The sequence below is a fragment of the Nilaparvata lugens genome, chromosome 5 (genome assembly GCF_014356525.2).
Source record: "Nilaparvata lugens isolate BPH chromosome 5, ASM1435652v1, whole genome shotgun sequence".
NCBI classification, from domain to species: domain Eukaryota; kingdom Metazoa; phylum Arthropoda; class Insecta; order Hemiptera; family Delphacidae; genus Nilaparvata; species Nilaparvata lugens.
The window spans coordinates 8,044,667-8,072,356 of NC_052508.1; the positions used below are offsets into that span (position 1 = coordinate 8,044,667).

General features: G+C 35.6%; 1 protein-coding gene across 1 annotated transcript in view; it reads left to right on the forward strand.

Annotated features, from left to right (window-relative positions):
- Positions 1-260: 260 nt before the first annotated feature.
- The window catches only part of LOC111047279 (exportin-1-like), a 54,059-nt gene continuing 26,629 nt past the window's right edge, over positions 261-27,690 (forward strand). Inside the window, exons 1-11 of the mRNA XM_039429845.1 lie at positions 261-421; positions 2,150-2,239; positions 6,918-7,045; positions 8,151-8,432; positions 14,271-14,501; positions 16,364-16,483; positions 20,425-20,556; positions 21,646-21,804; positions 24,136-24,336; positions 25,957-26,199; positions 26,764-26,998. Of these exons, the coding sequence (XP_039285779.1) occupies positions 6,929-7,045; positions 8,151-8,432; positions 14,271-14,501; positions 16,364-16,483; positions 20,425-20,556; positions 21,646-21,804; positions 24,136-24,336; positions 25,957-26,199; positions 26,764-26,998 (1,720 nt within the window). The 5' untranslated portion in view covers positions 261-421; positions 2,150-2,239; positions 6,918-6,928. The remainder of the gene's footprint in view (positions 422-2,149; positions 2,240-6,917; positions 7,046-8,150; positions 8,433-14,270; positions 14,502-16,363; positions 16,484-20,424; positions 20,557-21,645; positions 21,805-24,135; positions 24,337-25,956; positions 26,200-26,763; positions 26,999-27,690) is intronic.

Consider the following 27,690-nt stretch of genomic DNA (forward strand, 5'->3'; position numbering starts at 1 on the left):
TCACAAGTTCTATTTTCTCTATTTCAAATCAATAGTCGTTTGGCGCCATCAGGTCTACCAACACTGCTATCTGTGTTCGAATTACGCAAGGAAAATTGTTTCTATCAATTCACTTATTTTTCATCTTCAAAAATACTTTGAATGAATTATTCAAAGTATAGAAAGTATATTTTCCTATAAATTTCTCGAAATCGCTAATTTGATTATCAAGATGACGTTATATTTACGTCATATGTTTGGATTTTATAAAACAGCTTGGCATTTGCAAAGGTATTTCTATGTGGACCAATGGCAACAATCTTCCAAATAAGAGAGGCGTGAAGAATCGCCATCTTGTTATTATGTTAGGAACATTTAGGTTGGATTAGTTTTGTATCTTTTCTACGGTTTTATTTGATAGTAATTCTAACATTTCTTTTATGTAAGTATGTTGATATTCAATCATTATTGTAATATTTTCTACTCTGTTCTATAAAATAAGTTTCTCTGTGTGATAATGTTATAGGGCACCTCGTGTTACGGGTTAGATAGGATAACCGCGCGGGAAGTTGGTTATATTATTATGTTTAGTTCATTGTTATTTTATATAAAATTAATATTTGACAATAATTAAGTTCATATTCTATTCTCAAATCAGTTTTCTCCATGAAAATAGTAGGAACTAGAATCTTGAGACCTGTCAGTTACTATTTGTGTATTAGTCGCAGTGTGGGCCTAAGCAATTTTAGTTTTGTTGTCAGTTTAAATAAGACTTAAGATCTCATCAACATTAATTATGTACTAATAAATAATCAAAAAAATTTACTTTTTACAACATAATATGTAAGCATGCTTCTTTATTTTAATTTTAAAAGTTAAAAACCTTTGTTGAACTTATTCACTGGTCCTAGGATAACCTGTTACGAATTGGGTATAATACTGCAATTTGCAATCGTTTGTTATCAATTCTCCTGCATTACTCATTTTAATTTTCTGTTTAATATTAATTTGTTTATTCAAATAGAAGTTTCTCAGTCATAATTTGATTAATCTAGGCCTATTACAATTTTTTCTGGTTATAGCTTTTCTTAATTCCTCACAAATTCAAAAAGCATTGACATTGCTTTTCCGTTGAGTATTTTAATTTTATTTTATTGTTCAATAAAAGGAACATTAAAGATTGTATCATTAAATTACATTTTTCAATGTTTTGAAAATATATCCTACAAATAATTAGTACTAATTTTTGATATAAATAAATTCAAATGTTGTTTCCTTAATTTGTTGATCTGTGTTATTTGTTTACAACTTGGAAAACTCAATTTGTTAAAGACAAGTTGTATGCTGTTGAGATCTAGATAATGTCTTGTTATTGCCTTAATTTGAATTGTTGGTATTTTTTAATCAATTATTCAACTATCAGTTAGGTTAGGTTTTATTGTTCAAAAATACCTATATTGACTTGAATATATTAAGACTATAATCATGATTTTATATTTTTAGAATACCTGATATTTTTAATTCTTTAAAATAATGTTTTTACTCATCAATACTTACCGTTTTTGATTGAAAATACCATTTATTTGGTTCATTCAAACTCAAGTTACCCAAAAATCGTATTTAATGTTTCTATCTCCCTCAATCAAAACTGGATTCACTCATTAATGCTCATAATGTCTATCAAAAAATACCCATGAACTGAGTCAGCCTGTAAGAACATATAAGTGTAATAAATGTAAAAACATTTATCTATGTCTTTGTATCTTTAATTTTATTAATTTTTCCAAATTGCGCAACATGATGATAAAAGGTTGTCAAATAAATGACATAAACCCAAACTCGGTGTTGCGATTCCATCTTATTTATATTTTGCATTATTTTCCTTATTCCTTTATCTTCAAATGTCTATGTTAATTTAGTGTTATAATGGCATGAATTATCTATGTTTATATTGAAACTAATATAATAATTATCAAATTCCATTTTATTCTTTTGCCTACCTAAATAATGTCCATTGACCGAATTGTCTTGAACCTTTGAAATCCTCGTCAAACTAGCAGAATCGAATCAACAATGAATGAAGCATAAATATTATATATTATACGTTTTTATAAAGCTTTAATTTGTTTATTGATAATTTAGACAAATATTTTTTTTTATCTAATTACAGGTGAGAGCCGGGCTTTAACCCGTCGTCCTTACAAGGTGATTGAAAGGAATGTGTTTATGTTGAAATTCTTCTGTGTGTGAGTGTTGGTGTGTAAGTATACTTTTTTATGCTTCCTTATTTTTACTCATATCTAAACAAATACAGCAAATGTACTTCTAATTCATTATTGGTCATATTGTAAGGTCATTGTAATATTGGTAAGACTTCTAAATTACTTGATTGGTAATATAGATCACAATTAACTAACATAACAATTTGTTTACGTAGTTTCAGAACTTATATATAGTTTTTTATAACCGTTAAAAATCAGATTCCTAGTAAACTTATTGACATACAATAGTATGATCGTAGTTTTAAAAATGTAGCCGCCAATCGTCATTATGTTATTCCCCTAAATTATCTCGTTCAATGAGCAAGGAAAGTTGTGTGAATGTACCACACCAGATTTTTATTCAAAAGCTATACAAATTCGTGTAATCTGAGCTATATCTGTTTATTTCGTGGATTTTCTAGATTATAATTTATTAACCAAAATATTTTTTTTATTTGAATCCGTAGCCCATACATTTCCATTTACGGCCCTGACATGCTATACACAGTATCATTGTCACTAAAAATTTAATATTTATTTATTTGTGGAGACAACAGGTAACCATATTAAAACGAATAAACAACGTATTGATTAAACAAATGCATTTAGACTAATTTTGTTCGTAGTAGAGTATGATTTTGAATTTTGTTGGATTTACTTAAGTGGAATCAAATAATCAACTTGAAATAAAATTAAATTGGCAATATTTGGTTGCTTCAGCATTTGATGAATTTGAACGTGTCGTTTGGCATAAGTCCCTACAATCAAAATTTAATGTAGTCTAAATAAAGTTCGTTTTGTATTATTTTTTTATTGTTGAAATAATGATTATTTTTTTCTTGTCTATCATCATTGAGTTCTTGAAAAATCAGTAGGCCTATTATACCTTTGAATATTCAACTGTGTATCATTGCACAACATTAGGAAACAACATAATTTAAGAAATTGAGATTTATCTGAATTATTATTATTATTAAACTAAAATCCAAATTAAATGCTGTAATTCACCACGAAGACTTCTGCTACTGCAAATATTGACAACAGGGTAAACAGCTAGATGGAAATTCGATGAGCGCTACTATTCAAAAATTATTTGTCAGCCCGGGAATCGAACCCAGTACCTCCTAATTGCCGGTCAGGAATGCTTACCCTTAGGCCAGTTTCACACGGCAGAGACCTCGCTCCTGGAATATCATATTACGGAAGATCATATTTCATATTTTGCAGCTCTCCTGTACTTTCACATGGGGATCTTACGAATAAGCCGACAGATCTAACAACTATGCCGCCGTTTGCGAAAAGTATGACTCATCACTTTTTCTCAAAGTCTAACTTCCTTAAAAATATAGATAGAAGATTTCTGATTTCGGATTTGGATTCAGCGACCCCAAATTCTTTAAAGCGTAAGTCCCATTTTCAAAAATACCCGAAAACAAGGGAGTTATAGCTGTTTTTAATATAGCTTTCCATTATCATATGATTATATAGTACGTACTAAGATAATGATACTCCTGCCTCACAAAGGGACAGGCAAAGGTTTTAAGAAGTTTTTGAACACCTGAGAAGTTTATACATAAACATTTTTAATTTTTAAAAGTTCTAGTTTTCCAAAAAAATATTGAACTATGAAAAGATGAATCCAAATATGAAATCATAAATCATCTCCACTCATCACCCAATAAAATATGAGGAAAAGGAATGTTGTACAGTAAAATTCACTGAATTTCAATTGTCATTCAACAATCCAATTTATCAGGTTCAAATCGTTGAATATCACTTTAAATTCCCAGCAATTATTGACTATTTCTTTTTACAATCAGAAAAATCTATTATGAACATACAGTATAAACATTGTGCTGATCTGAATCGATCTATGGTAATAATAGAATAAATTTCTAATAAATTTAGACTGACTTTTGCAGTTGGTATTATGTAAAACTTGTGAGGGAAGAGGGAGAAAGCGAGAGAGAGAGAGAGAGAGAGAGATCACCTCCAAAGGTCCAGAACAAATTGAGCATTTTGGGTGTGAGTCATTGATTTCTCAATATTCAATGACTACCGGACTACCTAACATTTCTTCATAGAATAAATGTTTCAATCAAATCAATAATTCCTATATTGACTGAATGTATTTAAAATAAATAATTCATTCCTATATAATGTATTCTTATTTTCAATTCATTTACATATCAACTGAAAATTTCATATAAATGTTTATTGAAAATTTCAATCGTTGATTGAAAGTTAATTCTTAGATAATTAGATGAATTAATTTAGAATGGATAGGCAGTACTTTCCTTTGATGTCTAACAAAATCTTTATGCTGGGATCACCAAATCTTAGTGTAGTTTTTTCTAAATACAGCAATGAATCAATAGAGAAACTAAAAACATGCTGAAGAAAGCAAGCAAAATTGAAAAACCTATAAATAATAGATTTTCAAACTATTCCAGGAACTAGACCGAGGAAAACAAAATCATTATAGAAATATCCTACTTACCAAACTTTTTCTGTTGGGAAATGGTTAAAGCTTCGAAATCTTCTTTGATCACTCTGCAAACTTCCATCCAACTTTTGGCGACTTCATTCCGGTCCTTGTAGATGTCAAGACTTTTATCCCAAAGAGCAGGTCGGTTGCAAACTGCAGTAATCAACAGCTCCACATCAAACTCGGACATCGCGTAATGACAGGTGTCAAAGTCAAGTCAACAACTGACAAGTCAACAAGTGTCAACTGGAGAAGTGAGTGAGAAAGCCCAGTGCTGCCATAATGCGAAAAGCATAACCATTGTACCAACTATTCTAAATTATCGTACTGTATTTCGTGAAGCCATGCTTTGTTAAAGCCAGTTACTCAGAAAGCGTTTTTTTGTTGTTCGATGTTTTGTCGTCCTTATGAATTCTGTTGAAGCAAACATATTGTTATTTAAGAAGTTGTGATGAACCTGTATAAACAATTCATAGAATTCTTAGAATTCATAGGAACGGTAAAAAATCAATTTTACGAAAATCGATGTACATGTAACTGGATTTAGAAGATCAATACGATAATGTTCTTTATCACAATTTAATCATAGAAATGTTTAAGTGAAAACGTTGGGCGCAAACCTTCTGCCATGAGGAGACAAATAAATTTATGAAAAGCTTGATAGCTTGAATAGTGATCTGATATTTGTTACAAGTTTTTATTCTAAGACATAATATGTCTTAGACTAATTTTTAATGTTTCTTCAATCGGCAGGAAAACTTTGGTTTTTCAAAGTTATCTTACTCCCTTTTTTTGGGGTATTTTCAGAAATCAAGATAAATAACCTACCAAATTTCCTACACGAATACAGTGTAAGTTGTATTATAATAGCTAGAGTACTTACGTACTGTATAGTACAGTACCTGTTCGTTTTTACCGTATAATTATATGATAATAGAAAGCTTTATTAAAAACAGCCATAACTTCCTTGTTTTCGGATATTTTCGAAAACGGGACTTACGCTTTAAAGAATTTGGGGTCGCTGAATCCAAATCCGAAATCAGAAATCTTCTATCTATATTTTTAAGGAAGTTAGACTTTGAGAAAAAAGTGATGAGTCATACTTTTCGCAAACGGCGGCGTAGTTGTTAGATCTTGCCTCTGCTTGCCTCGAGGGGAAAAGACGTGACAAAACGAGGTTCCTGGATAGGAGTCACCATGTGAAAGACACGATTTGACTCAATGTACTTCGACAAAAAAACGAGAACACTGTTCAGTGTTCAAGTTGCACGTCTCCTATCGTGTGAAAGAGGCCTTAAGCCCCTCCATACACATACCGGCTAGCCTGTCAGTTTTTCCTGAACAGGCTGTGAACGGCAGCCTGTTGGACTGACTACCCCATATACGTTCAGTTCAATTCTGTCCGGCAAGCACAAATTTCAAAACACATTGATTTCTTCGTGTGTTGAAAGTTTTTAGTTGTTAAGTTGAATATTTGTGGTAAGTTTTTCTTAGTTTTGTTTAGTTGTTCATTTTTTGAATATTATTTATAGTTTATAAATAAATAATATAAAATAATATTAACTGCTTCCTTCTTTATTCTATCATGATAATCTGGTGATTTAACTTTCCACAAGGATCTCTCACTCCGATACACACTAATAAATTCCTCTAAGCATTGGTTCTCTTATTCACGTGACATTTTCACAATCACAAAACAACAACTCACAAATATAATCACAGAAAAAATTCTCAACTACTCGAAACAACTCGATACTACTAGCAACAACTCGAAAATACAAATGAAGTTCGGCCGGTGGCCTGACGCCGTTTCACATACACGTTCAGTTTTGACTGAAACAGCATCCGGCAAGCCGGTTGAACTGATGAGTTTTCATTCGTTCACCGGCCGCCTGTTCAGATAAAACTGACAGGCTAGCCGGTACTTGTATGGGGGGCTTTACACCAAACTGACAATCTCTGGATAGCAGCGCTCATTTTTATACGAAGCCATAGCGGCCGCTATGTAGATTTATCTGCATTGTGTTTTTAAATTTCATACCTGAAACCATAATTTGTTTTGAAAGTCATGATATCACTCTTGAAAAACAAGAATATGCATCCTTTAAATGAAATAGTAAAGTGGAATCGACTATGAAATCGATGTGTTATAGCTTTAAAAATAGAAATTTTGTTTGTTTTTGTTGAAGGATTGAGTAAGATGTCTACGTTATCGTCTTCGGCTGAAGCAGCCCAGCTGCTAGACTTCAATCAGAAGATGGACATCAATCTTCTCGATAAAGTCGTAACAGCCATGTACACTGGGATCGGTGAACAGGTAAACCAATTACAACTAAATAATGTATTCTTTTCAAAAATTGTGTAATTTTAATTATTCTTGTAAAATCTGTTAACCGATAGTTTCTGTAGTTTTACAAAAGAGGTCACATCTTTTTTCAATGTGCATATATGTACTTCTTAAATTAACTACTTTTATTCAAATTAGGAAAAACGCTACTGGGCAAAGCCTTCCTGTTGGTCTTTTTCCAATCATGCATAATATAATTCGTTTATAATCAAATGAATAAATAACCTATCAAGGCGGAAAGATGGCACCATTCTTCTTTTTCTACTTCGTTTTTCTTTTGCTTCTTTTAATTCTCTTCTTATCCCAATCTTACTCTCATTTCTTCATCTTTTTCATCTCAGACTTCTCCTTCTTCGTTTTTTCTTCTGCTTTCCCTCTCATTCGTCTCCTATCCTTCTCCTAGTATTCCTCTTCTTCTTCTACATTTTCTCATTCTCTGATCTTATACTCCTTCAACATTTCCTTCTTTATTTGGTTCTCGTATACTACATATATTCTCATTTTTCTCCTAAAATTTATTATTTTTCTCCTGATATCTAAAGATGCGTACCTACATACTTGAACGCCACAAATACGTGCATTTCACTTTTCATCAGCTGATGCTGTGCTGCATCTTACTGTTTCTGTACAAGTTCAGATATAATCAGCTGATAAAAAGTGGAAAGCATGTGTTCGAGGTGTATAAGTCAGTTCGCTCCTTTATGCCACATGTACATCTTGGCCCCTGGAATTCAACTGGTAAATGAAGGCTAGCGGTGGCAAGCCATCCATTCACATACTGGCGCTGGCCGACATTGGCCTTCGTTGGATCAACATGTAGATGCGGAGTTATTATATTTTATATAATAAAGGAAGGAATTGGCTTATACACTTACGGAATAGGAAATTCTCGACTGACATGACACATCATCACGTCTGAACTACTGGACTGATTAACTTCAAATTTTGCAAATAGATCATCAATTTACCGAGGATGATTATAGGACTATTTTAAATTCTTCAGTTTTCAGTTTGTCAAGGTTTTAAGTAGCACGGATCACCTGCTAGTTTATAATAATTTGTTTGTTGCTTTTAGCAACGAGTGGCGCAAGAACTGCTGACGACGCTGAAAGAGCACCCGGACGCGTGGACGCGAGTGGACACCATCTTAGAGTACTCGACCAACCAGCAGACCAAGTACTTTGCGCTGCAGATTCTCGAGCAGGTGATCAAGACGAGGTGGAAGGTGTTGCCACGCAACCAGTGTGAAGGCATCAAGAAGTACATTGTCGGCCTCATCATCAAGACCTCGTCCGTGCCTGAGACGCTCGAACGCGAGAAGATGTATCTCAACAAGCTGAACATGATATTGGTTCAGGTCGGTGCAACAGATTACTTGCAACTCATTAGTTGAACATGCAACAAGTTGAGGTAACAATATCATGATCGCCTTGAACATGATATTGATTCAGGTCGGTGCAACAGATTACTTGCAACTCATTAGTTGAACATGCAACAATTACCTCAAGTTGTGGTAACAATATCATGATCGCCTTGAACATGATATTGGTTCAGGTCGGTGCAACAGATTACTTGCAACTCATTAGTTGAACATGCAACAATTACCTCAACAAGTTGAGGTAACAATATCATGATCGCCTTGAACATGATATTGGTCCAAGTAAGGCTCAACACTTCCTCGACTCAAATCGTACGACTCCAGTCGAGAATACTTCAGTCTCTCGACCTTACGACTTTCTTGCTCATTGTTACTACTTCAGTTCCAAGCTACTCCATTTCTAACCTCACATTTTTAAAAATATGATATTTAATTCGTCACTACTGCGCATGTAAAAATTTTATAATAATTATTATGAATATATTGTCATCTTTTTGACCGAAGCGAAGCTGAGGTCTTATGCCGGGTCTACACGACAACGATATTTGCGCAAACTTGGCTCTTAGCCAGGCTTACGCAAATCTGGCTTTGAGCCAAGTTTGCTCAAACCTCTGTTCACACGACACCAACTTTAACACAAACCTGTATTATAAACTAAACCATATATAAATTCAATACGAAGTCTTTGAAGTGTTTATAAACTTGAGATGAACATTAACTTAAGCCTCCTCCTCCTCCTCCTCACCCTACTCTCCTCCTCCTCCTCCTCCTCCTCACCCTACTCTCCCTCCTCCTCCTCCTCACCCTACTCTCCCTCCTCCTCCTCCTCCTCCTCCTCCTCCTCCTCCTCCTCCAACTATTCCTTTTCTCCTCAACTCCTCCACCTCCAACTATTCCTTTTCTCCTCAACTTCTCCACCTCCTCCTCTTCCTCCTCCACCTTCTCCTTCTCCTCCACCTCCTCCTCCACCTATACCTCCTCCTCACCCTACTCTTTCTCCTCCTCCAACTATTCCTCCTCCTCCAACTATTCCTCTTCCTCCTCAACTACTCCACCTCCTCCTCTTCCTCCTCCACCTTCCCCTTCTCCTCCGCCTTCTCCTCCTCCTCCTTCTCTTCCTCCTCCTCCACCTCCTCATCCTTTCCTCCTCCTCCTCCTCCTCACCCTACTCCTCCTCCTCCTCCACCTACTCCTCCGCCTCCTCCTCCAACTCCTCCCACTTCTCCTCCTTCTCCTCAATAATAATAATCAAGAATACTGCTTATCAAGTGAAGAGTGAATAACTATATCTATTACATTACTATGGAGTAAATAAGATAATTATTATCCATTTAAAAATATTCCTTGTTTTTGAGTATTTTTGAGAATTGACCTCGCACATATTTAATTTGAGGGTGCTGAATCCGAATCTGAAATCGCGAATTCTCTATCTTCATTTTGAAGCGATTTAGGTTTTGATGGATAGATGAGACATAATCGTTTCCTAGAAAAATTGACGCAAACCTGGCTGAGATTGATCGAAGAAAGCCCAAACCTTCAAACCTCATTAATTCACAACGATCTCCCCTCTACACGACGCAAACTTAGCGCAAACCTGACAGGTTTGCGCTAATATCGTTGTCGTGTAGACCGGGCATTAGTTTCGACTCGATCGGCTTTTGTCTGTTTGTTTGTACCGCAGTTACAGTCGCAGTTATTGTCCGATTTGGATGAAATTTGGTATGCAAGTTCTTTGAAACAAGGCGCAGAAACGTATGTGTAACGATTTTTGATAAGACCATTGGTTTTGATATAAATTTTGCCGCTCTAAAATGTGCTGTATTGAATGAATGGTATCGTTGGAATGCTATCGATAGAGAACAAGAGTTGTCAGCGGTGAACCTTGAAACGTCTGAGCCGCTCCAAATCATACTGTATTTATCAATTGAAGAAAACTTCTCACTTGATTGTACCATTTCTTCCCTTTCCAACACGATATTTCCCTGTTTCATAGATGAATACCGTAGTTTCTAGACCTACCTAACCGGCCGGAGACATCACAGCTTAGTTAGTTAGCTCTTGTTTTCGCTTTAGTATAAGATCGGAAACCGACTTGTGAGCATAAACATTCTGCATAGGCATAACAAGCCGCCATAACATTGAATCCACTTTTCATGAAAAACATTATTAGCAACCTCCTGTCATTGTCACCAACATACCCATGTTATTTAGAATCATTTCCGTCTCACTATCGTCTGTGAGACGGTTCATGGTCTAAATTGCCTACTGCATATTCCATTTTTGTGTCAGTTGACCGATTTCTTATAATTAATTGTTAGAAAATTTGTAATATTTTAAATATGGGGACGATATGAAGGTACCTCCTTGAGAGACATTTATAAATCCGGTGTCCCTGGAAACAATGTCTTTAGCACTTTCAAAGGAGAAAATAATAGATGTCATGGATAAATCTTCACAATATACTGTACTTTCTTAATGGCTCTTCTCATTAGTTTGAAAGTTGTAGGCTATTCATGAGCGAGGTCTACTGTTCGCAGAACTAGTATAAAACAAGCTCACTTTCATTAAGAATACATGGTACTACGCAACTCAAGTCGCTTCTCGACCAACATGTCGAGTCGCCGCTCGACCCAGTCTCACAGTCGTTAGGTTGCAGAGACTAGAATCGACTGGTCTGAGTGTCACCATTTGAAAACACTTGCTGCGTCGCGGAGGGGCTGGAGTTGCAGTCTCTTCTCGACTTGAGTCGCGTGAGTGTGCGTTGAACCTAAGTGCAACAGATTTCCTGCAACTCATTAGTTTGCAACAGATTGCTTCAACAAGTTGAACTAGATACTGGTACAGGTCAGTGCTGTATTTATGCAAAACTGATTTGTTTTATCAATTATTGACCGAGCGAAGTGAGGTCTAAGATTCAAGTCGACGTTTTGGCATTCCTCTTAATGTCTAAATGTTTTTATGTTGCGCATTTACGGCGAAACGCAGTAATAGATTTTCATGAAATTTGACTGGTATGTTCCTTTTTTAATTGCGCGTCGACGTATATACAAGGTTTTTGGAAATTTTGCATTTCAAGGATAATATAAAAGGAAAAAGGAGCCTCCTTCATACGCCAATATTGGAGTAAAAATCAGACTACAGAAATATTCATCATAAATCAGTTTTACTAGGAAACTAGTTGTGATTATTTTTATTCTTTTTTTTTTTGCTGACGGTGATACACACAAAAGCTCTAGGCTTGTACAGAAATATTCATCATAAATCAGCTGACAAGTGATGACACAGATGTCTGGAGAAGCCAGTCTGTATTTCCATAAGGTCTATAGTTTCAATAGGCTACTTGTGGATGAGAATACTGCGTGAGGTCTACTGTTCACAGAACTACTAGCTTTTGAGGCTCGATAAAAGCAAGAATCTTCTGAATCCAGTCGCGTCTAAAATAAATTTAAAAAAGGAAACTAGTTGTGATTATTTTTATTCTTTTTTTTTTTGCTGACGGTGATACACACAAAAGCTCTAGGCTTGTACGTGAGTAATGAGACAAATCATTGTGCGGTATGAGTGGACCTACAGCTTTAGTTGGGAACTACTGGGAAGCTGTTTTTCAACTCATAGCATTTATGTCAGCGCCACACTTTTGCCAAGTCGCTTGCCAAGCGGCTCGCTATATACATTTTTTATAGCCTGAGTGAATTTCTTATAGTGAGATGACATTTTGAAACTTTCTTATGGCATGTTTTATAAACCCTTGACACAGTATATCCAGTCAATGACTTAGAGTACAACATACGGGTGGATTGATGGTTACTATGCCACTGCTCGTTATCAATTTTGCGCACTTGGCAAGAGTGTGGAACCGGCATTAGAGGAGTTGGGCTCTTGGAGTGGTCACCGTTACAAGGACAGTTGCAGCCATGTCAGATCATGAGTCGAAAAACATAATCTGGATAGAGCAATTGAAGTACGTGGTGACTTGTATCCAGCTGCTCACACTGAACGCAACTCACGTTCAGTGTGAGTGTACCTATTGCTAGATTCTATTGTATCCAGATTCTGTTTCTCATCTACACGCTTGGACATAACCTAACTAAGCGTGCACTTGGCACATATACGCATCCAATGTCAAATTCAAATTTATTTCTCAAAAAACATACACAATTATAATAATATAATATTATAACATCTAAAAATACTATTGAAATGGAGTGATCCGTGGTCTAGTGGATAGAGTGCTTGCGTAGCAGCATAGAGATCCCGGGTTCGAACCCCTCTCATTACCAAAAGTTTTTTAACCAGATCACTCCCGTGTTATCGGAGTATCGGGGCACGTTAAACTGTCGGTCCCGGCTGAAGTATGACAGTCGTAAGGCCCATTGACGGCTTAAATTATATATTCAGGCGGTGGAACATTCCCGAAAGGGAACTCCCCACCAACAAAAGCCATACGAATTTATTTATATTTACTATTAAATATATAGAATGATTCCAAAACTGCAGTATATTTTTAATATGTGATCACACCCTAATAATAATAATTAGTTGAACCTGGTTTTCATTAGTAGAGTTAGTGGTGGAGTTGCCTTGGCAAGTACTAACTATCTTGTGAACTCCCAATGAAAACGTTCATGGTAGAGTACTAGTTTTTAGTTGAGTAGAGTGGGATAGCACCGAGGGATAGTGCTCTACCACTCGCCTTAATTTCCCCACCATCGCTTCTCACTTTACTCTACCACTAATTTGCTAATGAAAACAGTCTCGAACTAGTAAAGTCATACTGTAGGCTATCAAGATTAAGAACATATCAATATGTTTGAAAACAAATTGAAATATCAGTTTAAGCATATATCAATGATTTTTGTAAACCTTTTGTAGCTGAATGGCGCGTATTGACATTTTTTTTCAGAGATTTTTTTTCCAGTTTATCAGATTGACAATGGTGTAATAACCGAAACCGGTCTTTCCAATTATCAATAAATCAGTGGTTTTTGACAATTTCTCAGTCTTTTTCATTCAATATTGACATTTTATTAAGGTTAGTTCTGTTGACTAGACAACACACTTTGCCTACTATTCCCAATAGTAGTAGAAACAGTTACTCGACCGACCAAGTAAGTAGAGTAGAGTTAGTACGCCAATTACTCGGCCACTAACTCTACTAGTGAAAACCAGGCTTTATTGATGGAATTGGTCGATAATGTTGAAAAATATAGTATTCGTTTAAATCGATTGATATAATTGTGTACAGTAAGTTGTTTCAGTTCCAATCGTAAATTGTTCCATCAAGTGACTAGTGCAAAATGTTTCCATGGAAAGCCATTTGAAAATCGTAGGTTCAAGACTTTTGGCGCGCACCTATAAAGTTGATTTACACCAAAATGTGTTGTTTAGTAGCTGCGTGAATGAAGAAAGGCTGTTTTACAAACTTACCGTCTAGAAAAGTGTGCATTTCTTTTACTCTCAAATTTCCTTTAGAGAAAAATTTATTTAACAAATGGTTATAAAACATAATTTTGTTGGTTATGTATTCTATGGCTATGCTATGGTAATCAAACAAGCAATCAGCGCATGCGCAGAGAAGCAAGCAGACTTCAATTCGATCGACCAATGAGAGCTCTGATAGTTTGAACTGTAACAATTTACCAGGCTTCGACTGTGGGGCAAGAACTTGGAACGAACTGGTTTCTGGTACAGAATCTGTCGAAATTCTTCCCATGGGACCCGGGACTTTTTACCTGGTAAATCGGACAATTTACCACATTCTATGTACCCAGAACGGGCTTATTGTTTGACTTATGTATTTTTTGTTTGATGTACTAGGTGTTGAAACGGGAGTGGCCGAAGAACTGGGAGTCGTTCATTCCGGACATCGTGGGCGCCAGCAAGACGAACGAGTCGCTGTGCCAGAACAACATGGAGATTCTGAAGCTGCTCTCCGAGGAGGTGTTCGACTTCTCCGGCGGCCAGCTCACCCAGAACAAGGCCAAACACCTCAAGGACAACATGTGCTCCGAGTTCTACCAGATATTTCAGCTCTGCCAGTATGTCCTGGTGAGTGCACCTGTGCATAGTTACATAGAGAAAAGAAGTTTTGTATCAAATTATGGTGTTGTGTATCAAGTTGACATGATACTGAATCATATTGTGGTGATACTGTTTTTGAGATGAATTGTTTTGTAAACTCTGGCTGAAACTCTCCTAGTTTAAGACTTTTCTTTTTCTGTTTATTTAGCTTTTTTTATTAGTTATTATTTTCTTATTATCTTTAAATCGTTTTTTTTAATATTGTATTTTCCTCTAGAATCTTTGGAAAGAATTGTTTTACCTTCTCTCTTCACATATTTCTTTGTATGAATGTAATTAATTTGATTATTTCAACTGTGTAAATGCTTTTTGCTTTCTTTTCTTTATTTACTATATTTCAAAATGTATATAAGTTAAATTGTTGTTTTATTCAATTGTGTAAATAAGGCTCTTTATGGATCTCTGTGAGCCTTTGTATGTAAAGAAAATGAATAAATAAATAGAAAAATACTGTATCATGTGTGGGGATACCGTATCATTTTGTGTATGGTGATACCATACAGAAAATATATCATAAGATGATATCCCATGGTTAGTAGAATTCATTCAAAGTTTGGAAGTTTTGTATCAAATTATAGTGTTGTGTATCAAGTTGACATGATACTGTATCATATTGTATCATATGTGGTGATAACGTATCATTTTGTGTAATAGGTACTGTATCGTTTATGGTGATACGATAGGGAAAATATATCTTAAGAAGATATCCAATAGTTTTTAGAATTAATTCAAAGTTTGGAAGCTTAGTATCAAATGATGATGTTGTGTATCAGGTTGACATGATACTGTATCATATTGTGTTGATACTGTATCATGTGTGAGGATACCGTATCATTTTGTTTATGTTGATACCATAGAGAAAAGATATCATAAGAAGATATCCCATAGTTTGTAGAATTAATTCAAAGTTGGAAGTTTTGTATCAAATTATGGTGTTGTGTATCAAGTTGAGATGATACTGTATCATGTGTGATGATACTGTATCATTTATGGTGATACTAGAGAAAATATAGTATAATAAGATATTCCATGGTATAGGGTGTTGTTCCAAATTTCACTGTCAACTCAAGCCGATAGTCCTAGTAGTTCTTTTTCCGTGAGCTATGTTATGCCTGGTAGTCTCTCATACTGTGCCGTTCTTACACTCTAGTGTAGCCTTCAGCATTGAGATATAGGACGGCTACGTCTTCCGAAGACGTATTTCCAGTTACAGTTATCTGGGTGTGTGAAGAGTGAAGAGCTTGAAGTTACGTTTAGGTGGACATTTCATACTGACAGGCGAACTATGAATTGTAACATCTGACCTGCACTTTGAAACGTCCCATTTTTCGACTGTACAGTTGAAAATGTCGAGCGTATCTTAACGCTAGTGGATGGAAATTGTAGTGTGATGAAATACTGACGAATAGGTCGGTATCGGGATTGAGTATTATGATACTTTCTCTCTTTTTTGTGTAGTTGAGAAGTTGATATTGTAGTAATTATTCATATTAAATAAAAATACTAAGAAATTGTCAAAAACCACAGATTTAGTGATACTTAGAAAGACCGGTTTCAGTTGTTACACCATTGTCAATCTCCGATAAACTTTCTCTGATAAACAATCATTGATGAACAATCTCTGATAAACAGAGATTGACAATGGTGTAACAATCGAAACCGGTCTTTCTAAGTATCAACAAATCCGTGGTTTTTGACAATTTCTTAGTATTTTTATTTAATACGTTCTCTCCATTAGAAATACAAAAACTTATAGTTATAATGGTATTTGCAGTGAATGAAACAAGTCAATATTTGGATGTATATCAATTTTGTAATTGTATTTGCAGGACAACTCGCAAAACGCCCCTCTGGTTGCCGCCACATTGGAAACGTTGCTCAGGTTTCTCAACTGGATTCCATTGGGATATATCTTCGAGACTAAACTCATACCAACTCTAATATGCAAGGTAAATTCCTCCCTAGCAACAGCAAATAATACTTTGGTCCTGCTTTTCATGTGAATACTATTGATAGAAATAGATGCCATTGACTCTTACATAGTGAAGTCCACGTTATAATGACAGTATTTGATTAACATTGGTGTTGTTATCCTTGTCTATCATACGACAAAGCAGATGGTGCTATCCTTTTATAGCTCCACAACGTTGTCAGATCGTGCTTTAACGATGTAGACATATAATTCACTAAATATTTAATATCAATTATTCACTTCAGTAATCCATGCTCCAAGATACTTATATGCTGTGACTCTCTCAATAGGTGTATTGTCCACTACAATATTAATTGGCACTCTCTGCTTTTTCGAGACAATCATGCACTTGATTTTCTTAAGATTTAGCTTCAACCCATAGTTATTGCTGTAGTTATTCACATTTTCTAGTAATTGCTGCAACTCATTCTCACTTCCCGCTATCAGAAGTGTGTCATCTGCATAGCGTAAATTATTACTCCATTTATGGAAAGACCAATATTTTGCTCCATTAAAGCTTCTTGACAAATGGCTTCATTGTAGACATTAAACAAGAGTGGTGAAAGGACACATCCCTGACGAACACCACGACAAATCTTCATCTCCCCAGTCATCTCATTCTCAACTCTGATCTTTGCTGTTTGATTCCAGTAGAAATTGGTAATTATGTTAATATCTCTACTGTCAATATTTTTACCTTTGAGAATTTCATACAGTTTGTCATGCCGTACCTTATCAAAGGCTTTTTCATAATCAATAAAACACATATAAAGATCCATATCTACATCCAGGCATCTTTGCATCAATACACTTACTCCAAACAATGCTTCTCCTGTGCCAAGGCCACTTCGAAAACCCAGTTGTGTGTCACTCATATCAGCCTCTAACTTATTAAAAATTCTTTTATGAATGATTTTGAGGAATACCTTCAGGGTGTGACTCATCAAGTCTATAGTTCTATGCTCAGCACATTCCTTAGCATTATTTTTCTTTGGAAGAAGCACAAACGTTGATTGAAGCCACTCGTGTGGTATGATACCAGACTGGTAGATGGCATTAAAAAGATTCACCATTATTTCAAGTGTGCTGTCATTCATGAGCTTCAACAATTCCACAGGAATTTCATCCGGACCCACAGCCTTTCTCCCCTTAGATCTTTTAATAGCATACTCTACTTCACTTTTAAGAATGTCTGGTCCTGTTTCTTCTGTTCTATCATACAACAAAGCAGATAGTGCTATCCTTTTATAGCTCCACAACGTTGTCAGATCGTGCTTTAACGATGTAGACATATAATTCAAAATATGGTATTTAATCTCAATTGTGGAAGTTAATTATTCAACCATTGAGAAATATATTTTCTTGGCGAGTAAAAATATAATTGATTATTTTGAACAAGAATGATCAGTTAATATTACATCAGATACATCGGAATAAGTTATCCTCTATAGAAGGCAAAGAATTGGCAAAGCTTTTCTCTCATCTTTCTTCACTGCCATTATAACATGGACATCACTATAGGGGAGTTTTTACGCAGTATGTCATGTGTGAACACTCACAGAAGAATAGATTATATTTCTCTCTGTTCAGAAGAGTAGAAACTCGTTGGAAAGTAGATCTTTAGCTAGATAAATATTATTCTAATTTAAGCGAGTGATCAGCGCAATTTTAAGTACCTTATTATTTACGGATGTACTCATTCAATCAAATTAATTGTTTTATTTACACATTGTTGTACAGGATTGTGCAGAGGAAACGCATGTTTTTCAAACAGCCAGTACTCGTCAACGGGAGAGGGTATTGCCCTGGAACGAATGTTGGTAGACGACCCATACTATGCCATTTCAGTTGCTATGAGCGTTGGAACGTACAACATCGTGTGTTCGCTGTTAAGTAGTTTTTTTATTTTAAAGAATGAATCTGTAGTCACAGTGCAACGCTTTTTCGTCAATATTTTAGAGTTGAGGGTCGAGGTGCAATGCCCGATCGAAATACTGTACTCCGATGAGCTGCAGCGTTTAGGAGTACTAGTTCTGTGATGAAAAAGAAACCTTCTGGTTTTCCACGTTCCCCGGAAAGTGTAGACCGAGTCAGAACGGCAGTTGTTACTAGTCCTAGACGATCGACTCGACGACACTGACTCGGTCTACATTTTCAGGAGTACGAACTGAACGGGAAAGATCAGGTGGTTTCTTTTTCATCACAGAACTAGTATTCCTAAACGCTGCAGCCCATCAGAGTACAGTATTTCGATCGGGCATTGCACCTCGACCCTCAACTCTAAAATATTGACTAAAATATTAACCGGCACTGTGACTACAGATTCATTGTTTCTAAAAAAAACTGCTTAACAGCGAACACACGATATTGTACGTTCCAACGCTCTCAGCAACTGAAATGGCATAGTATGGGTCGTCTGCCAACATTCGTTCCAGGGCAATAACCTCTCCCGTTGACGAGTAATGGCTGTTTGAAAAACATGCGTTTCCTCTGCACAATCCTGTATAATTGGTAACTTTTCTTATATTATTAATTTTCATTATCAAAACATTTATTTGTCAACAATTCATTCATTAATATCGGGGACCGAGCTCCGCTCTGGAGTACAAAAGCATACAAAATTTATTACGAAAGAAGAAATTATAATAGCATTCATACAGTAATGTTCTATCCAATCACAGTAAATTGAGATTAATTCCCAGAGGAATGCAGAAATTTCCCTCACAAAGGCCCAGTTGCACAAAAGCCGGTTAAATTTTATTCCTGATTAACTTCACGTGAACCAAATCAGAGAAGACCATTTCAAAAAGATAGATCTACTGGAATTAATCAGGATTGAAAATAACCCGGCTTTTTTGCAACCGGTACTAAGTACCTGATTGAATGATTACAAAAGTTCAACAGCTGAGTCATAATTTTGACACAGTCCCACACATACATGAACTCGCTCACTCACTTCCATCATCAACAGACGACCAAATAATTATTTTCAGCTGTTTTTTCCAAGGATAAGATGATAATTATCCTTTTAATGTCCTTCAGCGTGTTTTCCCAGTGATGAGACCCAGTGCAATCAATTTTTTATATTATAAACCTACTATGTTCTGAATTTCGTGAGAATCGTTAGAGCCGTTTTCGAGATTTGGTGAAATACAAACCTATTAACATCTAAACAGAAATTGCTCGTTTAATTTATTTATTTATTTTATTTTTGTCAAAGAACAATTACAAAATTGCATTAGACAATGTCAGATAATTTAAAAAAAAACATTACATTAATAATTTGGGTGGAGACCAACTCAATACAAATTTATACCATCTAGGTAACTCATAAATAAGAAATATAATCTGATACACATACTAGTAGGTCCTATAATATACAGTATTTTATAGAACAAACATTAATTGAAGGAGTTTTCATAAAATTCAGTCAAACTATAAAATGCGTTGTCACTTAGGAATTTGTTTATTGCCTTTCTGAAACTAGGATAAGGTAGATCTCTGACATATGATGGCAAATGATTAAAAAGTATAGGATAGTGTAATTGGTAACTTTTCCTATATTATTAAGTTTCATTATCAAAACATTTGTCAACAATTCATTCATTATGAATATTGAAACTTGTAGTTATACTTATAGTTTATTTATTTATTCAAGTATTCAGTATTACCGAACTTTTACCACAGTAAAAGTACCAAATTACCAAAAGGCTAACAATGTAAGGGGAACAATGTACCACAGGCTTAAGCCCAAAACGGTTCCAATTATAATACAACTTCCAATTCTAATACAATTTTATACAACAATCTAATTGTAACCAGGTTATGTGTCACACATTGTAAGTTGTATTTGTATTTCCAGTTATCTTTTAAATTGTTTTTTTTTTTTTCAATAAATGTGTTGCTTGTATGTTGCAGTTCCTAAGCGTGTCAATGTTCCGTAACGTGACATTGAAGTGTTTGACAGAGATCGCGGGTGTCACCGTTATCACAGACTACGACGAAATGTTTGTTACACTCTTCACACAGACCATGGCTCAGCTTGAATCGGTCAGTACCTGAATCTTTGATTATTAATTTGTAAATCATTAACTACCGATCAATTCAAGGGGTTATGTGTCTTTAGTGTTTCTTTCCATTACGAAATGCTTGTTAATCACTTTTGAAAACTTGAATTACGACTCAGCAGATGCCTTGTGTAATATTACATTTTTTCTCGATTAAAATCAAATCTTAAATTCGAGATCTATAAAACTTGATAGTAAATATCAGAGTAATCGATATGCGGACAACTTTTAACTGAGAATTTATCATAAATAATTGTGTTGCACATTCCATGGTATCACTGAAACAGAGTTCTATTTCATAATTAACAGATCATTATAAACAGCATAGTAAATTTAAAATTTAACAGTTTCGAAATAAAGTTTTATTGAGAACAAATGTAAAATGTAAATTCTAAATTTATAATTTTTTGGAAATTAATATCGATGACGTGTTCATAACGTCACTGTTCTAGGCTTCATCTAAAAGGCGGGTCATTGTTAGTTCTTCTCTAAAAAAAATGGTGGCTGGCTATTGAAAGTGTTTTGTGCTCTCTGAATATTTTTCTGTTTAATTGAAATTTATAATGGTTTAATTTGAGATTTGAACAGTTTTATGGTGTTCTAACTTTGTACAATTTTATTTGAGTGTTTACAAGCCTATAGTCATTGTTTTTCAACTATATAAATGGATAAGTATTTTAGCTTATAATGATGCTATATGTTTAAGCGTTGTAAGGTGTTGTTCTGTGGATTTGTGTTGTATATTGCCAAAATTCTTATGAATATTATAAGTTGGTTTGCTCTGAAAACTGGATTTCTTATTCATAAGCAATAGATCCATTCATAATTTATCAAGAATTTACCATTTTGGAGCCGATAACTTTCTTTAGGTTAATAGGTGAAAAAATGCTATTCAACCTATTTAGGATAAAATGGTAGATGGGCACTTGAGACAGACATCAGGATTTGTCAGTACGTGTGGAGTCGCCTTATTTTTATAGTTCCTTCTGTTTTTAATGGTAATGTATTTTATTCATGTGATATTATGTTTCGTTTTTAATGTTGTTTATTTTGTTGATGTGATGTTTTTCAGATGCTGCCAGTCACGACAAACATAAAAGAGGCATACAGCGTAGGCACGAATGCCGAACAGAACTTCATTCAGAATCTGGCCATGTTCCTCTGTACATTCCTTAAAGAGCACGGCTTCCAGATAGAAAAGAAACCGCACCTATCCGACACACACCTCAAGGTAAGTCTGCAATATTACAACTAATTACATTAATCAAATATAGGCCAGGCATAAAAACCTGACGATTTTTGAAGGATAATAACTAAAGTGTCTTTCGTACAATTAAATCATATAATATATCAAATTGAAGATCAAGTTTTGCAATTTATAGTAAATTACATAGATTACTCACAAAGTTTTTATTTGTAGATTATGTCATCCAAATGATTTCCGTTACTTTTCACACACTCACTTAACCTAATTCTAAAATTTGCCATTGCTCGCTCAATCATCACTTGTGGAATTGCTTCAATTTCTCGTTGAATGACTTCCTTTAGCTCTGTGGATTATTGGCTGCTCAATAACGGTAATTTTGTTTATTCACGAATCCCGAAAATGTTCCTCGTCACTTGAAAGAATAATAACGGTATCCTGGTGGACATTTTTGAGAATGATCTCGCAAGCGGCTTCGCAATGTGTCCAATAATTTGCATCAAGTTGTTACACTATACAGACATCTTACATCTCATACAGATGGAATTTTAGGTCGGAATGAAGAATTCGTCGTACACTTCGATCATAAATGGCTAGCGCAACAGCATGTTTCAGCATATTGCTGAACGTCGTGGAGACCGTGTAACAGCTACTCGGGCGTTTTTGAGGCGTTCTCACGGTTCGTTTTCGTCCTGTTGGTTTCGTTTTTAAAGCGGACAGCGTGTTCATGGAATTCTTTACCCACAACAAGATCGTATTCCTACTGGGAACAGGCGCGTGTTGATTTAAATTATTGAAATGTCGGCGACATAAACGCCGTGTTAAAACAACTGAGTCATTATTTTTAAAATGAGCTTCAATCACAATCGCTTGATGTCCACTTGACCACGACATACTGGCTACTGAAATGGCAAGAATAGACCTGTCGATGTACAAAATTCCCGCCCTTTCAATGAGTGGTTCAAACATAACAATTACTACAAAATCGTCAGATTAATATGCCGGTCCCTGTATTAGAATTTCAGTTTCATCATAGAGAAAAGATAGGATGAGAAGATATCCCATGGTATAGGTAGTTTATGTTCCAAATTTCAAGCCGATTTTTTGTTAACTCAAGCCGACTACTGTCTATTATTACAAGATCTCGATTTTAAACCATAGAGCTATGTGACGCTGGCAGTCTCTCATATTGTGCCGTTCATACAATCTCACCCGGCCAAAACAATAAAAAATCTACAATTATCACAGTAATCGGCTTGAGATAACAGTAAAAGTTGCGACATGAACGCCCTATACCATGTGATGGTATTGTTTCTCTATGGTAATACGCTAATAGACAATCAGAGACATTCAGTACGTATTTAGTTGTCGATCAGTTCCCGAAGCGGCTCCCTGTTATTTGTGTGCTCTATTCAATTCATATTGTGCTAATACAATAATCCAAAGTATTGCGTTTCAATCTTTTCAAACCCTTACAGTCTAGTGCTCGATCAGTATTATCATATATGAAAAAAGATTAAAACAATAACTAAAGTACTTTTGTTTTTATTGACCTTTCAAATTCTTCATTTACACTTTGTTGTACAAACATTTAATTGTAACAAATAGTGTATCGTCAAAAATAAAATCAAAATATAAAACATATATGCCATACAGTAGGACACTACTGTACATTACATCAATCATGTATAGTATGAGTAATTTATTATACTATTGTAAGGTTCCATTATTAAAAAACTCGTCAACACTATAAAATGCCCCTTTTACCAAAAAAGAAAAGACATCTTTTTGAAATATCTGCGATTTCTACCCTTGATTGCAGATGGCAGGTGATTGAAGAGCTTGACTTCCATGTAACTAGGCTTCTTCGCAAAAAGCCTTAACCTATGTGAGACAACACACAAATTACCCTTGCCTCTAGTTGCCTATTGTGTTGGTGAACCTGTGAGTTTGTTGAAAACTTTTCTTCCTTATCATATGTTAGCAAGAGTAATTGATAAATATAGATGCAAGGCACAGTCAGAATACCCTGAGTTACGAAAGCTCCTCTACAAGATAGGTAAGTTACTAAGGTCTTTCAAATAGGTAAGATACTCTGGCGCACCCTGTACTTTTTGTAACGAAAGAAAAGTATCGATATGAGTATCGATATCAGAACAACTCTGCACTACCTAGTACACCTCAATAACAACATCCGCGAGAGCCATTGCCAACATACCGATTGATATACTGCACGAGTGGATACAAATGTCAAAAATCAACTTGGAGGTAGAAGATGTGGAGAATAAATAACTATTTTTCTTGACGTGTCTTTTGGAAACGATTTGTTTGAGTGATGGTATAATGTTTGTGTTTCAGGCTTTGCACTACCTAGTAATGATCTCGGAGGTAGAAGAGGTGGAGATCTTCAAGATCTGCCTGGAGTACTGGAACGACCTGGCCGCCGAACTGTATAGGGAGAGTCCCTTCTCGGCGCAGCACCCCATTCTGCTGCACAACAAGTACAATGCCAACAAGACCACCACAAGGCGATACTTCTACAGTCATGTGCTGCCCAAGGTCAGTGCAATCACACTTTAAACTAGTAGTTCTGTGAACAGTAGACCTCGCGCAGTATTCTCATCCACAAGTACCTTATTGAAACTATAGACCTTATGGAAATACAGCATTAGACTGGCTTCTCCACACATCTGTGTAATCACTTGTCAGCTGATTATGATGAATAATTCTATAGTCTGATTTTCACTCTAATATTGGCGTATGAAGGAGGCTCCTTTTTCCTTTTATATTATCCTTGAAATGCAAAATTTCCAAAAACCTAGTTTATACGTCGACGCACAATTAAAAAAGGAACATACCTGTCAAATTTCATAAAAAACTATTACCGCGTTTCACCGTAAATGAGCAACATATAAACATTTAAACATTTAGAAAAATGCCAAACCGTCGACTTGAATCTTAGACCTCACTTATCTCGGTCAAAAACCAACGTCCCTTCAAACGTCCCTATTCCTTCTCCAGGAGCGTTCACATTAGTCAAGTTTACTTGAACTCGAGTATTGTATAGAGAGAATGTATTTTTCAAACTTGAGTCCACTACACCAATGTAGACGTGAAAATAGTACGTGACTATTGTCAATGTTCACTATTGTTTAGCCTGTGACAAATAATAAATTGAATTGAATTAGACCCTTCTTCAAGTATTGTTGATTTTTTGTAGATGTTGAACATGTTTGGATTCAACTGGAATCTTGAAGGTATAACCCGTACATCACTAAGGGCCGGTCTCCGAGCTCGGGATTTAGCTAAGTTCTAGACTTTGAACAGCTGGAGTCAGAAGATTAGCTTTCCAAAACGGGGCGTAATCGCAGTTTTTATAACAGTAGTCGCAGTTTTTATTTTCTCATTTATATAATTGGAAACGTTTTTCCTTGACGAAGTTAAACATTTTTAATAATTCAAAATAGCTGAAACTTTACACTATTTTCTCTTTATTTTATTTTGTGTCTAATTTTCTAGTTTTTTGAAATTTAATTCAAGCGTGACTTTGACTACGACTACGCCCCGTTTGGGAAAGACAATTTTCTTACTCCAGCTGTTTAAAGTCTAGAACTTAGCTAAATCCCGAGCTCGGAATCCGGTCCCAAATGTGAAGAATGAGAACTGTAGAAACGGTAAATGAGAAAGGTGAGAACAGTTGTTGAAGAAAAAGCTGGAGGAGGGGAAGAAGAAGGAGAAGGAGATAGAGAAAGAAGGTGTATAAGGTGAATTTTCATATATATATCGAACAACTGACGGGGCCTGTACTCTAAATCCGAGCAATTTATCACGTTTTTGGAAAATTCACCCTATTGGAGTTCACAACTTTCGGAAATTGATCGATTATGAAGTAACAGTTGCAAGCTGTTCGACATTTGGTAAAAAAAAGAAGAGGAAGGGAAAAGAGAATGAGAAGGAGAAGCATTATAATGTGAATTTTCATATATATCGAGCAACTGACCGGACCTGTACTGTAAATTCGAGGAATTTATGAAAGTTTCGGAAAGTTCACCCTATACGAGTTCACCAAATTTCAAAACTTTGATGAATTGCTCGAATTTAGAGAACAGATGTCATCCGATTTCCGGATAATTGGTGCTCTACTGTAAATAATGTACTGATTGTTTTTTGTGTTTGCAGGTTCGATACATAATGATCAGCCGCATGGCAAAGCCGGAGGAGGTGCTGGTGGTGGAGAACGACAACGGGGAGGTGGTGAGAGAGTTCATGAAGGACACTGACTCGATCAACCTGTACAAGAACATGCGCGAGACGCTCGTCTATCTGACGCACTTGGACTATGCCGACACCGAGCGAGTCATGACCGAGAAGCTCCAGAACCAGGTCAACGGCACCGAGTGGTCCTGGAAGAACCTCAACACGGTGAGTCACAAAAATGGTGTCACATTAAGACGTCTATGGTTTCTAGGTCATTCAATAAACCATTTCAGTTCATTAGAATTAATGGGTGTCCTATATAGTGAGTGTTAAGATGACTGGACAAAATAAGACACGAATAAAATATTATTTATATATATATAAGTTGATTGAATGACAAGATATACATTGTTGAGTGACTATCGACTTTGACACTTCATTACAAAGAATATATTTATTGGTCCATAAGGCTCAACTCACACTTACGCGACTCAGGTCGAGAAGAGACTCGACTCTAGTCGAGAGCATGTGTTTCCAAATGTTGACACTCAGACCAGTCGATTCTAGTCTCCGCGACGTATTTATTTGTTTATAAATGATGAACTATGAACACACATAATCATAAAATGATTGTTGTAAACTTCGTGGTTTTTCAACTATGAAATTGTTTGTTGTAGTTGAGCTGGGCGATCCACAGAATTTTAAGGTTATATTTCCATTTGTTATGTTCATGATTGTTTGAATGGTGTTTTATCTTGTAATTTTCATGATTCATTGTGTGTGTTGTAGTTGTGCTGGGCGATTGGCAGCATTTCGGGCGCGATGCACGAAGATGACGAGAAGCGGTTCCTGGTGACTGTGATCAAAGACCTGCTGGGGCTGTGTGAACAGAAGAAGGGCAAAGACAACAAGGCCATCATAGCCTCTAACATTATGTACGTCGTCGGCCAGTATCCGCGCTTCCTCAAGGCGCACTGGAAGTTCCTCAAGACAGTTGTCAACAAACTCTTCGAGTTTATGCACGGTCAGTGGCATTCTGCTTGTAATGATTTTAGTACGAAGGTCATTTTTACTTTCCTTGCCCTACTACCATAAGTAAGGAAAGTATTGCTTTCCAAAAAAAATTAAGGTACCCCAATTTCAAGTTTTCTATACGTTTCAAGGTTCTGAGTCCAAAAACATGATTTTTGGGTGTTGGTCTGTGTGTGTGTATGTGTGTATGTCTGTGAACACGATAACCCCATTCCCAATTAACCGATTGACTTGAAATATTAAACTTAGGGTCCTTATACCATGAGAAAGAAATTCAATAAAATTCAATTCAAGATGGCGGATAATTACTAAAAACCCATGTTTTTTACTGTTTTCTCGAAAACTGCTCTAACGATTCTCTTCAAATTTCTACCATGGGTAGCTATTTATAAGCCCTATTAACTGACATGAGTCTCATTTCTGTGAAAATTGCAGGAGCTCCGTAATATTCTTGAGAAAAATGGCGGATAATTACTAAAAAACCATGTTTTTCACGGTTTTCTCGAAAACGGCTCTAACGATTTTCTTCAAATTTATACCATGGGTAGCTATTTATAAGCCCTATCAACTGACATGAGTCTCATTTCTAGAAAAATGGCAGGAGCTCCGTAATATTCTTGAGAAAAATGGCGGATAGTTACTAAAAATACACGTTTTTACGATTTCCCAAAAATGACTTTACTG